Below are 13982 nucleotides of genomic sequence, written 5' to 3' on the forward strand. Positions count from 1 at the left end.
GACCTCTCTTTGATCCCCATTCCCTTTTGCTTCCATGTCAACCTCCCTAATATAAATACAGTGCTCCTCATACTGGGGTCATCACGAACTTCCTGTTCTGAGGTTGTATCATCGAGAGGACTCGCTCGTAGTTGTGGCGACAGGTGCTTATCGATGATAAACTACATGCGATATAACTTACACTTGTAACCTTGAAGTGAGCTAAAAATTGGAAATTAATGATCACCATCTGAATGTAACTAGAGTGTTAAAAAATACTTCTGATGATAATAATCCAGTGTGCCCAGGAACCATACCCAGGTGTATTGACCTTTAATACATTAACCCGTTGAGGACGGTTTGATTTTGCTACAACACGCATTTCCCATAGACACCTGCCCTAGTATACTCTGGACTCGTCCTCAGCGGGTTAAGAACCTGGCATGTCTCTGATATTTTCTTTTGAAATCCGATTTGCATTTATTCTCAACTTTTCTTTCTACTCTTGTCATGGTTTACTGACCCCGATGTGCAAATGCCTGTCAGAGGATGACTCGCTTTCGTCTCACCTGATGTAAACCTTGACAATTGTCAGGAATTTCTGTGTTGTGGAAACAATGAAAAGTCACTCACCTGCGTTGATTCGCTCCAGAGGTCACACCTGCAGTTTGTCAGAGGGTGATCTCCCAAATGTCTATCCAGTGCTTCATGCATTTTGAAAGCCAAGGTTGTCTCAAAATTCTGAAGTTTAGTGTGCTTCCAGCCCCATGACTGTGTCATGCAAATTTAAACTCTGTGGTCTTTTATAGTGAGCTAAATTGAGTCCATTGTATAAGTAAGTCATTTCATATCTCTCACGACATTCTGTCTTGTTCTTTGCAGGTGACTGCTGATGACGTGTTGGAAAAGAAGAACAGTACCAGCCCAAAGATGACTTCTTGTCACCTGTCAAATCCACTTAGGGGGACTCACAGATTCCTAGTGAATCTTCTTCTGCTGCTGTTCATTGCTGTGTCTGAAGTTGCCTCTTCTTCAGGAATCTTGGATGCCTACAACATCGCTTCCTTTGCTCAACCAGAAGGAGAAGCAACGTCACTGACTAAATTCGTTGTTGATAGCAGGACAGGCAGTGTGTACTTAGCAGCAGACAAATACTTGTACAGATTAGCACTAAACTTGACAGTGCAGGAAAGCGACATTGCTACGGGTGCAGAGTGCGCTGGCGACGATCTGTGCCACGACGTTGCCAAGATTCTCGCAATTGCTGCAGGCGATGCAGGTAGCTTGATCATTTGCAAAAGCCGGGATGGCCTGTGTGAGCAGAGAGATCTCAGCAGGATATCGCAAGTACTGAACCCCGACGAGATCGGTATGGTGGTAGTGGTGCCAGGGGATCCCATGGAACTTACTTCTGCTGGAGTGGTTGCACCAGGTCAGGATGGCACAGAGGCACTCTTTGTGGCCAACACCCTGAGTGTGGATTTTCCATCTATCATTCATCCAGTCAGTAGGTGGTACATCGAATATTCGTTTTTGTTCGACAGTGGCTCTGTGAACTTCTTTGCGTTGGGAGATGTCAATGTGAACGACTTCCAGATACAGTACAAGGATGCATTCACCTACGGTGGATTCGTTTACTATGCATTGAACCAGGAGGATAGGAATGGCCAGTACTTCAGCAAACTTGCGAGAGTTTGCCCCAACGTCGACGACACGTTCAGATCGTACACTGAGATTACGCTGCACTGTGGCAGTGCGGATTCTAGTCACTACAACTTATTGCAGGCTGTGAGTGTCGGGGCAGCTGGTGGCGCCTTGCAGCAGTCGCTGGGTCTGGAGTCGGCATCCGAGAAAGTTCTGTATGCGACATTCTCCTCCTCTGAGCCCTTTGGCAGCTCGTCAAGTGGAGAATCGGCCATCTGCGTCTTCAGCATGAGGGACATTGAAGACTCCTTCTTGCAGGCTGTCAGAGATTGCCTGACAGTGACTAATGCTGCAACCTCACTCTACTACCTTGCTGGCTCCACTTGCAACATATATGTATGTAGACCTATCTTATCTTGTTATAATCTGAAGCATGTATTGATTTTTTTTTTCTAATTGCTTAAAGTAGTGTTGTGATTACTATTCTTAAAAGAGTCTGAATTAAGACTAGTTCATGATGGAGTTGAAGGTGAGGGAGTTGCAACATGGATCGTGATTAAATGCATGGAACCCTTACATCATGCCTCGAGATTCCTTAAATGTGTCTTTTGCGGATGTTGACACAACAAGTAGGTTTAAAGTGATTGTTAGGTAGACATTGGTCAAGAATTTAGTGGCACATAATGACGTAATGTATTATGTATGATGATACAGATAAGCACAATAAAGCATATTGGGTAAAATAGTTGTCGTGTTTTTAAACTATAGAGGGTAAATTTTACCAAGATTTTATAATCTTTAGATGAAAAAGTTCTTCTTGACCAAGTAGTGCAAGTGTACAGAGGGGAAAAAAAGTTCAATTTCAATGCAATTTGCAATTTATTGTTCAATAAGCTGCAAAGAGTAATAGGGAATACAAAATATACCTCTGGTTGTGGAAGTGATGGGCCATGATATCAGCACTGTATCAAACAATATATGTGACCCTGCATCACAAAACAAACAAAAAGTCGCCAGATATGGATTTTTAGTTAAGGGCACATTCTGAAAGAGCAGACTCTAAGCTTTAAAATGATGTATAGCCAATTGAAATGGACTCTCCTAACCTATCTAAATATTGGAAAGAAAGCACACACTCTGGAAAAGTGTGAATCAAGAAAAGAGGCTCTGAAGTACAGAGCACATCTGTCTATTCAAGTGCTTAATCTTTACCAAACCATGCTAGCTGTGTGATGAATGGGACAAAAAACAGGATGTAAACCACTGGGGCAACAGCAATGAAGAGATAATCAGATTAAGTTGAAATTGAAGATGCTCTATTAACACATTCGGTCCATGATTAATGCCAACTTTCAAAGCAGTAGCCTAATCTCTTCAAAAGTTATCAGACTTGACAGTGAGGAGTGTGCAAAGGGTTATCAAGAAATGAAAAGGGTCCGCTAAGGCACACCAGGGGTAAAATTTGTCAGCAGTGACAACTGCCACATTTCTATGACAAATTTGCTCTCAGCCAATCAGATGCGAGGATTTCTGTAGCTTGTCACATCTATGACAACTTGTCACTGAGTTGTAGTTGTAGAAATACTGCTGAAAATGCACTTTCCCATTCATTTTGTGACCCCAAACTTAAGATAATGTAGAAGAAAGGTAGTTAGTTCAGAAAATATGAAAAACTCAATATTGACGTGGTTGACCCATTTCACCCTTTTTGAGTCCTCACATAAAATCAAGGCGTGCGACTTTTTGTTCGTTTTGTGATGCAAGGTCACATATATTATAAAGCGTTAATGACAGCATAATATTCACTTCCAAATTTGGATTTTTTTTTTTTTAAATGTAGAAAGAAGTGGATTTTTGCGAGATGTTGAAAAAAACAGAAAGCTTCAAATGGTTCCTCATGGAAGTCTCAGTGCTAGTATCATCCTAGTGTTAGAGACAGTTCTCAAAAATGCCACTGCTGGTTTTGTACACCCCCTCATTCATTCCTCACGACTGTGTAGTTGAGAGATCCATCGGAGTTCAGAGAACCGCCCACTCTGCATATCCGGCCCTTTATTTGGCATTTTTTGCTGATTGAGGTTTCCACATGAATGCTCTGCGTCTGCATGATACAGGAATACTAACGTTGTTTGCAGCCAGAAAAGTGTAAAGTGATGCATGCAGCATGATAGAATGATGGAGTTATACTCTGGCGAGTCGCCGAGCTTCGGGTCTCTCTCGTGCCGGAGAGCGGCATTCAAAATGAAATGGGAAACTGATTGAATAGTCTGCACGCTGTACGGAGTGCTGATTCAGATACGCCACCTGTATTTACGGTATTGAAGTGTGCATGCATTCTTCAAGAACTTAAGTGCTCAGGCCACATTTACATACATGTATGTTGTCGTTAATGCATACATGAGTAATACCCAACGAACACATTGTCAAGATCTTTTTTTTTGTTTTTAAACTTTTAGGTCTGAAATGAGTGAGTGATGGCTCATACTGTGATATAATTTTGTGAAAGAGTTTTGCAAGTCTTAATATCAAATATTGTAGAGTTCATTTCCAACCAATATAATCATAACATATGAATACACATAATACCACAACAATGTACTGAAACAAAACTATGAACTGAGATACAATGTTGTCAATTTCATGACAAATACCAAAAGAAATCTGTTAGAAATGCAAGAATTTCAAGATTTCAAATGACAAGAACTGCTAAAAAGCAGTGCTTGTAGTTATGCAGTCCCCTCACAGAAAATACCTAATTACAAAACTTACAACCAGGCAAATTTCTTGAAAAAAAAAAAATGAAGACATAAAAAACAAGACAGGAAAGAAGTATACACATATAGACATATGAACATGACACAGCTCTCTTCTAAAAGAAGAAAGTAGGAAAGTAAAGATATCAATTTGTGATATCTTCTGACATTGCAAAATACAAATTGTAGGTGTGGCTATGTGCCATGGTAATAATGTTGCTAAAGAGGAGTTATTGCATAAACCTGACAGGGAGGTTAGAAAAGCATGTTTGCTGTACCCTGTACAATACCTTTAGACATTGAGATCTAGCTACGTGTACATAACTCAGTCGATGGCTTGCCAACTTGACAAATTTTGCTCAAACGCACAACCGCCTACATACCGATCAATAAGTGGCGATATGCCACAGTACATTGAAAGTGTTGTGGCCTTAAATAACTTTGGTATGAATTTACAGCATGGTAGCAAAGCTTACAATTTTTCTATACAACTCTGCTGTACAACTGCATTTCTAACATAAACATTTCAAGTTTATGAAAAATGGAATGTTTTCCAAAAACGCTCATGCGTTGCGATCTTAGAATAATGTAGCACACAAAGAGTTGAAAAGGGGTCATGTGATGTACAGCAGCAGCAACAGTGAGCAAGCAATTAATGTGCAACTGGCTCGGCAAGTCGACATTATGGTCTCTGTCACATGAGATATGGGTTGCTCAGTCAGGTATAGAGAGGTTTGGGGGACAGCAATCAATCTCCAACCAAGGATATCTAACATTTGGCATCTGCTACTTATTTCTTTCTCAAAACTCATCTTCTAATTGGGATTTTTTCCTCTCTCTCTTTTTTTTTTTTGGGGGGGGGGGGAGGTGACTCTTCTGTTAGTTCATACTGGCATCTAGTGTATAATGTCCTTCAAGTCAATGATTTGATAACTTATGAATAAATTATGCTAGTATTTCCACAACTTCTTCTCACCAGGTGATGGAGATACACATTGATTCCAGAGCTTGTAGATACATGAGTTTATGGGTGCTTCTGCTTCTACTGTACGTAAATTGATATAATGCTCTGATCTGAAAGAAAACTCACCCCTGTGAGTCCATTTTAAAGGAAAATTAGGCAAAGGAGTTATCCCTATTAACTACAATTCACTTTCATGTTACACAGCAATTCTTCAAAACAGTTTAATAATTCATTACGAATTTCATTGAAATATACGTTATTGATTGCAGTGAAAAAAATCCCCCAGATGTGACCAAAAGTTCGGGGGGGGGGGGGGGGCAATAAGCTAAGCTACATGTATTGGGAAGTCATTAACCATGACAATTGTTGGAAGTGTGACATATCTATGTTCGTCACATGACTGTTAGTCTGTTATGTGTAACGTCATAGTTTGCCCATGTATGAAGTGTTGCTAGCAAAAAGGCATATTTTCTTCATGACTACATATGTATGCGTGCGAGGTATTTCATTCAAGGACGCTTCTATTCTCCACAATATTGACTCCATTTAAGTAAATATTTGTCATACCTTTTTGTGCATAACCCCCCCCCCCCCACACACACACACGCACAACACCAATAAGAAAAATCTATCTTTAGGTGATATGATGGTTATATGACCAAGGTACATTTATCAATTTAAGAGCCCCCCCCCCCCCTCAAAAAAAAAAAATGTATTAGTTAATGCGCACTTGTGTTTTAACTTTCAGTTTCATGTAGTTAAACATGTTAGACCCCGTTTACAGTGCGGGGCTGGGCCGAGCCGCGGCAAAGCCGCGGCCGAGCCCAGTCTCAATTGCGCGGCCGAGGCCTGCAATTCTGTCCGTTTACACTGCCGGGCTCGGCCGCACTTTTAATTCAAACCTTTCAATATTTTGTCGTAGTGGCGCTCTGCTTGTAAACAAACACAATTTGGTATAGTCTGGTTTTCAGACCCTTTGCCAACTGGATTCCGTGGCGACGAAGTTGCCGTTCGGGTAAAGGCCTTTGCCGAAGGAAAAATCCTTTGCAGGACAAAACCACCTTAAACTATACTAGTTTTCGACGTTGAGGGGGTTAATATCCTGAGAAGCGAAATAGTACGGGCAGAGTGTCTGGAAGCCAGACTAAAATTGGCCGCGCATTTGGCCCAGTTTGCGGCCGAGACCACCTCCAGAGCGTGGCCAATTTTGGCCCTGCATTTGGCCTTTTGCGCGTTTACACTGAAATGAAGGCGGACTCGGTCGCGGCCAAGCCGCGGCCGAGCCCCGCACTGTAAATGGGGTTATAGTTATCACCTCTTTTAACTCAGCATCTTCCGTGAAACACCACTGCAACTTGCATGTAAAGGCCACCTGTCTAATGTGGCCATCACACATATCATTTGTCTCCCATGAGCAATAGTTCACATTGAACAGCAGTTACATAATTCTAGGTTACGCATAATCTGTCAGTGATGTATATTAATTGGTCCGTATGCATTTTTAAAATATTTTGTTCTGCCAAATGTTATCTCACATAAGAGATTCATTTTGTTTTGTTTTGTTTTTGGGACTGAAAACAAAATCATTAACTGAGAGTAAAAAACCCGAAAGCAATTACCTGTACTGTTTTTCCGCACCAGGTCAATTTTGATAAATAACCTTGGCAAGCATATTTGTTTGGAGGAAACATGATTGTGACATTGAATGTCATATAATCTACAATAAATCAAACTGGCCTCCAACCTGTCCAATAGTGATCACTTGTCTTTAAAGGTCCCCCTTTACCATGAATGGTTGCAATGACATGCATGTCAGACTTAACATGCAACTACTTCTCTCATTTGCTGAAAGATTGGTTCTGGAATGCAAAATATGCTTGAAATATATTTGTATGATTCAAGTTGTTTTTATTAGTAAGGAATTCTTCATCTACAATCGTTAGAAGTTGTGACTTTTCTGTGTCCTCATTTTTTTTTCTGATAAAGCTGTAGATTGTTAAAATAGTATGGGTGAGCAGAAGTACTCCCTCTTTTATTAGTAATACAAGTGGGTGCTTGATTGAAAGGCTGCTGAAAGTGCTTCGCAGTGTGGGCAGCCAAAGACCCTCCCGTTCATATTCCATCACCAGCTGATAGATCTCCATACTAAGCGTGTGGACGCCTGTCGTGTCGCACCAAATGCGCTGATCCGTCGTCGGCAGTGCTGTACTTGGGCCTAGCCTGCAGAAGTCGTCAGCCAGTCCTCATTCATGGCCAGCCAAGCGCACCTAATAATTCCTTTCTGGCCAATTGATGCTGCGTCAGAGGTAAAACGAGTTTCCCCGCTCCCGTGCAAGCCATATCCCCTCCCGTGTGTCTTGGAGAGGTGTGACATACTCACTGGCCGCTGGCCCGCAATCTGCCACTGTTTTCAGTCCATTTGGAAACGTTGTCAAACACCACCCATTTTTTTAAATTCTTTATTGTATTATCATCATTTTTTTTTTACTCGGGTTTTGTCAACTCTATCGGAAATTATTCTGTTTTGATTCCCAACTTCATTCAGTCATAAGGCACAACCCCCCCCCCCCCCCCCCCCCGCTCTCTCTTTTGTTACTGTAAAGGTTACGGTCATGTGGCCAGTTGATGCCAACGTCATTGGATCTTGAAGGTTTATAGGAGGAACTTGCGTCATTGTAATGATGAGAAAAGGAGGGAAAGATAGACTAGATAGGGAAAGACTCTCATGGTGTGAGGTGAGTCTGTAGGTGTGATGATTGAAAGCCGGAATGGTTTTAGAAATGAATGATCATAATTCCAGATGGAGAGATGAAGTCGAGTTCATTATTGTGTCCCAGATTTTCTGGGATTATATTATACATATGTAGGCCATTATTGTTGAAATTTAGGAATGAATAGTAGTGTTTGCTTTAAAGGATATGATTTTGACTTTTTAATTTTGACCTCTGTGTTAGTGCAGAGACCTGCTTTTTTTTCACCCAAATATTACACTGCCTGTTTAAGTCATGAATATTACTTTAAAAATGTGAAAAGAATGTAATTTAGGTCATTTGCTTTCGTGAAACTTCCTGCAACTTAACAGCTTTTTTGACCAGAAACTTCCATTACATGTTTTCAACAAGGGTATTATGTTTGTTTATTGATATTTAACACATTCATCCTGTACTAAAATTAATTATCGATATTTAAATCTCCATTGTGTTTTGTTAGCCACCATTAAATGCATAACACTTATATTGTGTTGACCTACTTAGCATGACCTGATTTGAGCAAGGACTAATTAAAGATAATATAAAGTTTTGGTGTTACCTCAAAAGTTTCCCTGAATTTCCTTGTCTTAGTTTGTGTTTCAGGTTAAAGTACCTTTCATATAACTAACACTGTGAGACTTACTCACCCCAAAGTGCTGTCATGTCTTAGTAATCATGCAATAATGGTTTCGTACCAGAGCCGCTGCTGTACGGCGGCGAGGTAGTACACATGTTGTACGAAATCATTATTGCATGATAACTGCGACCAGCAGCGTGCAGCCCCATACGCATACTGAGTAGCTAACTGCGACCAGCAGCCCCATACGCATAGCTAAATGGGGCTTCGCATTGTAGCTTACAGGATCATGACAGATTTAGTATCGCGGGTAAATATCAACTTAGAATCCAAAAAATTCTTCAATTTGAAGACTTACCAATTAAGTTGAAGTATTGAAAACAGGCTTCGGGCAACGTTTGGTTTTGCCAATAGTCCCTTTCTGTTCGAATTGATGACTGAATGTGACTCGGTCGAGAGGACCTTGGGAGAGCTACACTGAATTGACGGCCAGCGCATGCGCACACAAACATCTTATCCGTTCATGGATTTGAAATTTGTTCGCATGTGATGTGTGCGTATGCGCTGGCCGTAGTAATCAGTGTATGTAGCTCTCCCAAGGTCCTCTCGACAGTCACATTCAGTCATCAATTCGAACAGAAAGGGACTATTGGCAGAACCAAACATTGCCCGAAGCCTGTTTTCAAGACTTCAACTTAATTGGTAAGTCTTCAAATTGAAGAATTTTTTGGATTTTAAGTTGATATTTACCCGCGAAACTAGATCTGTCATGATCCTGAATGCTACAATGCGAAGCCCCATTACGCTATGCGTATGGGGCTGCTGGTCGCTATGCGTATGGGGCTGCTGGTCGCAGTTAATTGCATGATTACCAAGAAATGAGAGCACTTTGGGGCGAGTAAGTCTCACAGTGTTAGTTATATGAAAGGTACTTTAACCTGAAACACGGAAATTCAGGGAAACTTTTGAGGTACCAAAACTTTTTATTATCTTTAAGAACCTTTTCTCTTTTTATGCCTCCGCCACGAAGTGGTGCCGGAGGCATTATGTTTTTGGGTTGTCCGTCCGTCCGTACGTCCGTACGTCCGTATGCATTCTTTTACACGATAACTTGAGTAATATTGACTGGAATTTTACCAAACTTGGTCCAAGTATAAAGTATGATGGGGCAATTATTTGATTAGATTTTTGGGTGAAATCGGCTAAAGGTCAAAGGTCAAGGTCAAATCATGAAATTGTATCTGTTTACGCGATAACTCAAGACTGGATCAAGCAAATTTCACCAAACTTTGTCCAAGGATGATGAATGGTGGGACAATTACTTCATTAATTTTTGAGTGAAATCGGACAGAGGTCAAAGGTCAAAGATCAAGGTCAAATCCTAGAATTTATCTTTTTACGTGATAACTCAAAACTGGATGAAGCAGCTTTCACCAAACTTGGTCCAAGGATGCTGTATGATATGGCAATTAGTTGAGTAGATTTTGGTGACATTGGCAAGAGGTCAAAGTTCAAAAGGTCAAGGTCAAATGCTAAAAATGTTGCTATTTCCCCATATCCATGCAATGCCCAAAGGTATTTTCTTGAAACTTAGTGTAGACATGTACTACTGCATAAAGATTCTCCAGAGAGACTTTCATGTCATAAGGTCAAAGGTCAAAAGGTCAAAGATTTGGTGAAAATGTTACAATTTTACTTTTCTCACAAATGGTTCAATTTATCTTATGGAACTTAGTACATACACATGTACTGACTAGCAGGGATTATCTAGGGAATTTAGGGGTCATGGGTCAATAGCCAGGGGTCAAAGGTCAAGGTCAACTCGTCAAAATTTTACTATTTCCCTCATATACTAGTATATGCAATGTTTGCATTATTATTTTTAAAACTTAACCCGTTCCGTACGGGAACCTGGTGGTCTGTGTATTAAGTCTATGGGGATTTCAGAATTCAGTATGGAACGGGTTAATATACATGTATTACCTAATGGAGATTCTCTTGGAAATTTCCTGCCAGAAGGTCAAAGGTCAAAGGTTAAGGGTGAAGGCCAGGTTTAAATGCAAAAAAAAAAAGATTCTATTTTATACTGTAATTACACTCTTTCTTTATACCTTGAAAATTACTCAATGCATAAACTTATGAAAGGGTCAGTCAGAAGTCCAGTAAAAATCCTCAATTCCCCAAATACATGTACCTGCACTCTTTAATAGACAATTATAGCAAATGTAGTTCAAGGAAAGTGAACATTCAAGATATTTCTGACAAACCTGTCATTTCAATATTTTGCCAGTTATGTGAAACTGTTATCTCACATTGTAAAGACATTATACTATACACCTATTGGGAGAATCATGCATTATGGCAGAGGCATCAGTCGCCATAGCGACATTTCTAGTTTTTATACCATGCTTTTCACTGTGTGTGTGTGTGTGTGTTTGTTTGTGTGTTTGTGTGTGTGTTTGTGTTTGGCTTTAGCACCTTGTTGCATCCTTATAGGAATGAAATAAATTGTGACAATGCACTGTGTTTCTTTCAGTACCACAATTTGCAAATTATTTGTTGTCACAACCTCGTGATTGGAAGTGATTACAGACTTTAATTCACCTGCAATATATAAAAATGGGATTGCAGTAACTGTCAAGAGTATCTTCAACTTTCAGAAAGCATTCTTCCTGCTCTGTCCATACTGTACAAACTTATTAGATTTTCTGAACTCTGAAAGAGCAACTGATAAAATGTGACTGAATAATTTTCATCTTTGTGTACACATTCAATATTGAGGACATTGAATACTCCCATTTCTGAAAATCTTCCCATACATTTATTATTTTTTTCCAAAGCTCTTTGCACCCTTTGCCTTTTCAAGGGAAGAAATGTAGCGTGACTATATGGACGCGTATGAATTGGCTCGCAGATCAAATTAGGGATTCGCGGGGACTTGGCTGTGATTGATGACATTGGAATCTACCACAAATCAACGGAATATTGCTTCTGTGATCCCGGGGAAATTGCGCCGCAATGGTTCCGCCGAGCACTGAGCAGATAGCGCTGGCTCAATTCGGTGACATTTGTGTTGTCTTCTAAATCCAATTTGGTACTCTCTACCTTCTAGGATTCAATTTCTACTCATTGCTAAAGACTCTTTCCCTAATCTACGCAAAAGTCAGTCTGACAGCTCGGGAGTGATGCAGCCGTTGTTTTCGTTTGCGAAAGTGTCTGTGCACATCTGGAGATGTCCCCCCCCCCCCTCTCGCAGACTTAATGAATCTCTTGGCAAAAGCTTTCATTGCTCCCATTGCAAATGGCGGGGGGGGGGGGGGGCGTGGTGAAGAAATGGCGTAAGTTCTTGGAGTTACACTTTAGATTGTAGAGCATACAGTATATGCCATATGTATTTCGCACTTTGGGACTTGCGGGACAATTTGGCAAGTGGTTGAATTCGCTAAGCCAGAACCGCATTGACGTAAGGAGAAAAGAGTGTTATCCCCTTCAAGTTTAGATAGTAATCTTGGAGATAATATGCAGTACATTTGTGTTTATAATTGGGGGGGGGGGGCAAAATTGTGATGATTTGCTCATTTTGCAAATATTAGTGTCCTCACAAAATTTGCTTCAACAAAAAATGCCACATGGACAGTGGATCAGCCAGTGAACAACAGCAGTTCCACTTTTATCAGCTCCCTCAAAGTATCAGGGCATATAATTCTAGGAGGAATTCAAAGTTTATTTGATGAAAAAAATTGGCTTTGAAATGACTGAGATATCCAAAACTAAGCGATCCTAGTAAAAAGTGGGACCCACTTTTTATCAGGGTCACTATGTGTTACTTTGTTTTCGGATATCTCAGCCATCATTTCAAAACCAATTTCATCCAATAAACTTTGAATTCATTGTAGAATTGTATGCTCTGTAGTATTTCATAAAGTGGTTTCTAAGTATCCTACAAAAAGTTAAAAGCCGAATCCTCACCTGAATCAATATTACACCATCCCTTTAATGTATGATAAATCTGGTCTAATATTACATAAAGCATCATTACAACGTTTACAAAATGCTTTCAAGTAATTTTTACTCATCACTTCTTCTTTCGATTTGATTCCAGATTCTTACTCTCAGTGTGTTGCAGTGATACATTGAGAGAAGACGTGCAATACAAGCAGATTCATTACCACATTAATATTAAATAATTGTGTATTTCTCAGACATTTTTTTCCTCTTGTCTGAGAAGAATGGATGCAATACAAGTAGATTCAGTGAGTGATTTTGACAAAACATCACTACCCTGTTAATGTTTAATCATTACCACATTAATGTTTAATCATTACCACGTTAATGTTTAATCATTGTGTATTTCTTGGACATTTCTTTTTCTCTCATCTGAGAAGTATGCATCCAATACAAGTACAGCTGTAGATTCAGTGAGTGTGATTTATAAAACTTCACTACCACTTGATAATGTTCAATAATTGTGTATTTCTTGGACATTTCTTTTCTCTCGTCTGACAGCAAGGAGATGAGCTGACGGATGATATCATCAGGAATATTCTGTGCAGTGGTAGTGGCGATTTCCCCTTCACCTACGCCAATGGCATCCAAGACCTCGTGTCCACTGCTGCCGTCCAGCTCCCATCTGACCAGGTTCCGACAGCAGTCGTCTCTGCTGTCCACCGAAACCACACTGTCGCATTCGTCGGCACGCAGGGAGGAGACCTTCTGAAGGTAAGAGCCTTTCCCCACCCCACCACCATCCCATGACCCAATTTCAGCACAGACAAGCTCATCATTTGCTCTGTGATGAGCTAAGGTGTGGTTACTGGAAACCACCAGGGCAGGAAAAGAAATTGATTTTTCTTTCAGTTTTTGTTATCTTGTCACACTAAAAGCGAAAGAAGATATCAAGTGATACCAGAGAAGGAAATGTGTGGACAGGACCGTAATTCTGTCCAAACAAGATCTTTATAATTAGACACTGACCTGAATGCATTTTCCATAAATATATTTTCTGTCTCACTTGCTTGTGAAACTGACAACAAGCAGGCCTTACCCTTTCTATAGTTCATTGTATCTTTTTCATTCCATTACAAGGTCAAGAGATCTTTCAATGCACATTTCTAGACATAAAACATCTTCGTTTCAGCAAACCATTCTGTTAACTTCTTGTAAGCCTAATCTATGGAATAAATTTTCAAATAGTCAAAAAATTGCCAACATCAGAATTATTTTCTTTCAGTATTAAAGAATTGTTTAGCTTTCACATACAGCATACACATTAATCCTGTACTGTTTTCGTTTTTTTTCTTTATTTTTTTTGTGCA

General features: G+C 40.1%; 1 protein-coding gene across 1 annotated transcript in view; it reads left to right on the forward strand.

Annotated features, from left to right (window-relative positions):
- The window catches only part of LOC140244671 (plexin-A4-like), a 151537-nt gene that overhangs the window by 34684 nt on the left and 102871 nt on the right, over positions 1 to 13982 (forward strand). Inside the window, exons 2-3 of the mRNA XM_072324295.1 lie at positions 862 to 2019; positions 13174 to 13386. Of these exons, the coding sequence (XP_072180396.1) occupies positions 910 to 2019; positions 13174 to 13386 (1323 nt within the window). The 5' untranslated portion in view covers positions 862 to 909. The remainder of the gene's footprint in view (positions 1 to 861; positions 2020 to 13173; positions 13387 to 13982) is intronic.

Source organism: Diadema setosum, chromosome 2, assembly GCF_964275005.1.
Source record: "Diadema setosum chromosome 2, eeDiaSeto1, whole genome shotgun sequence".
NCBI lineage: Eukaryota > Metazoa > Echinodermata > Echinoidea > Diadematoida > Diadematidae > Diadema > Diadema setosum.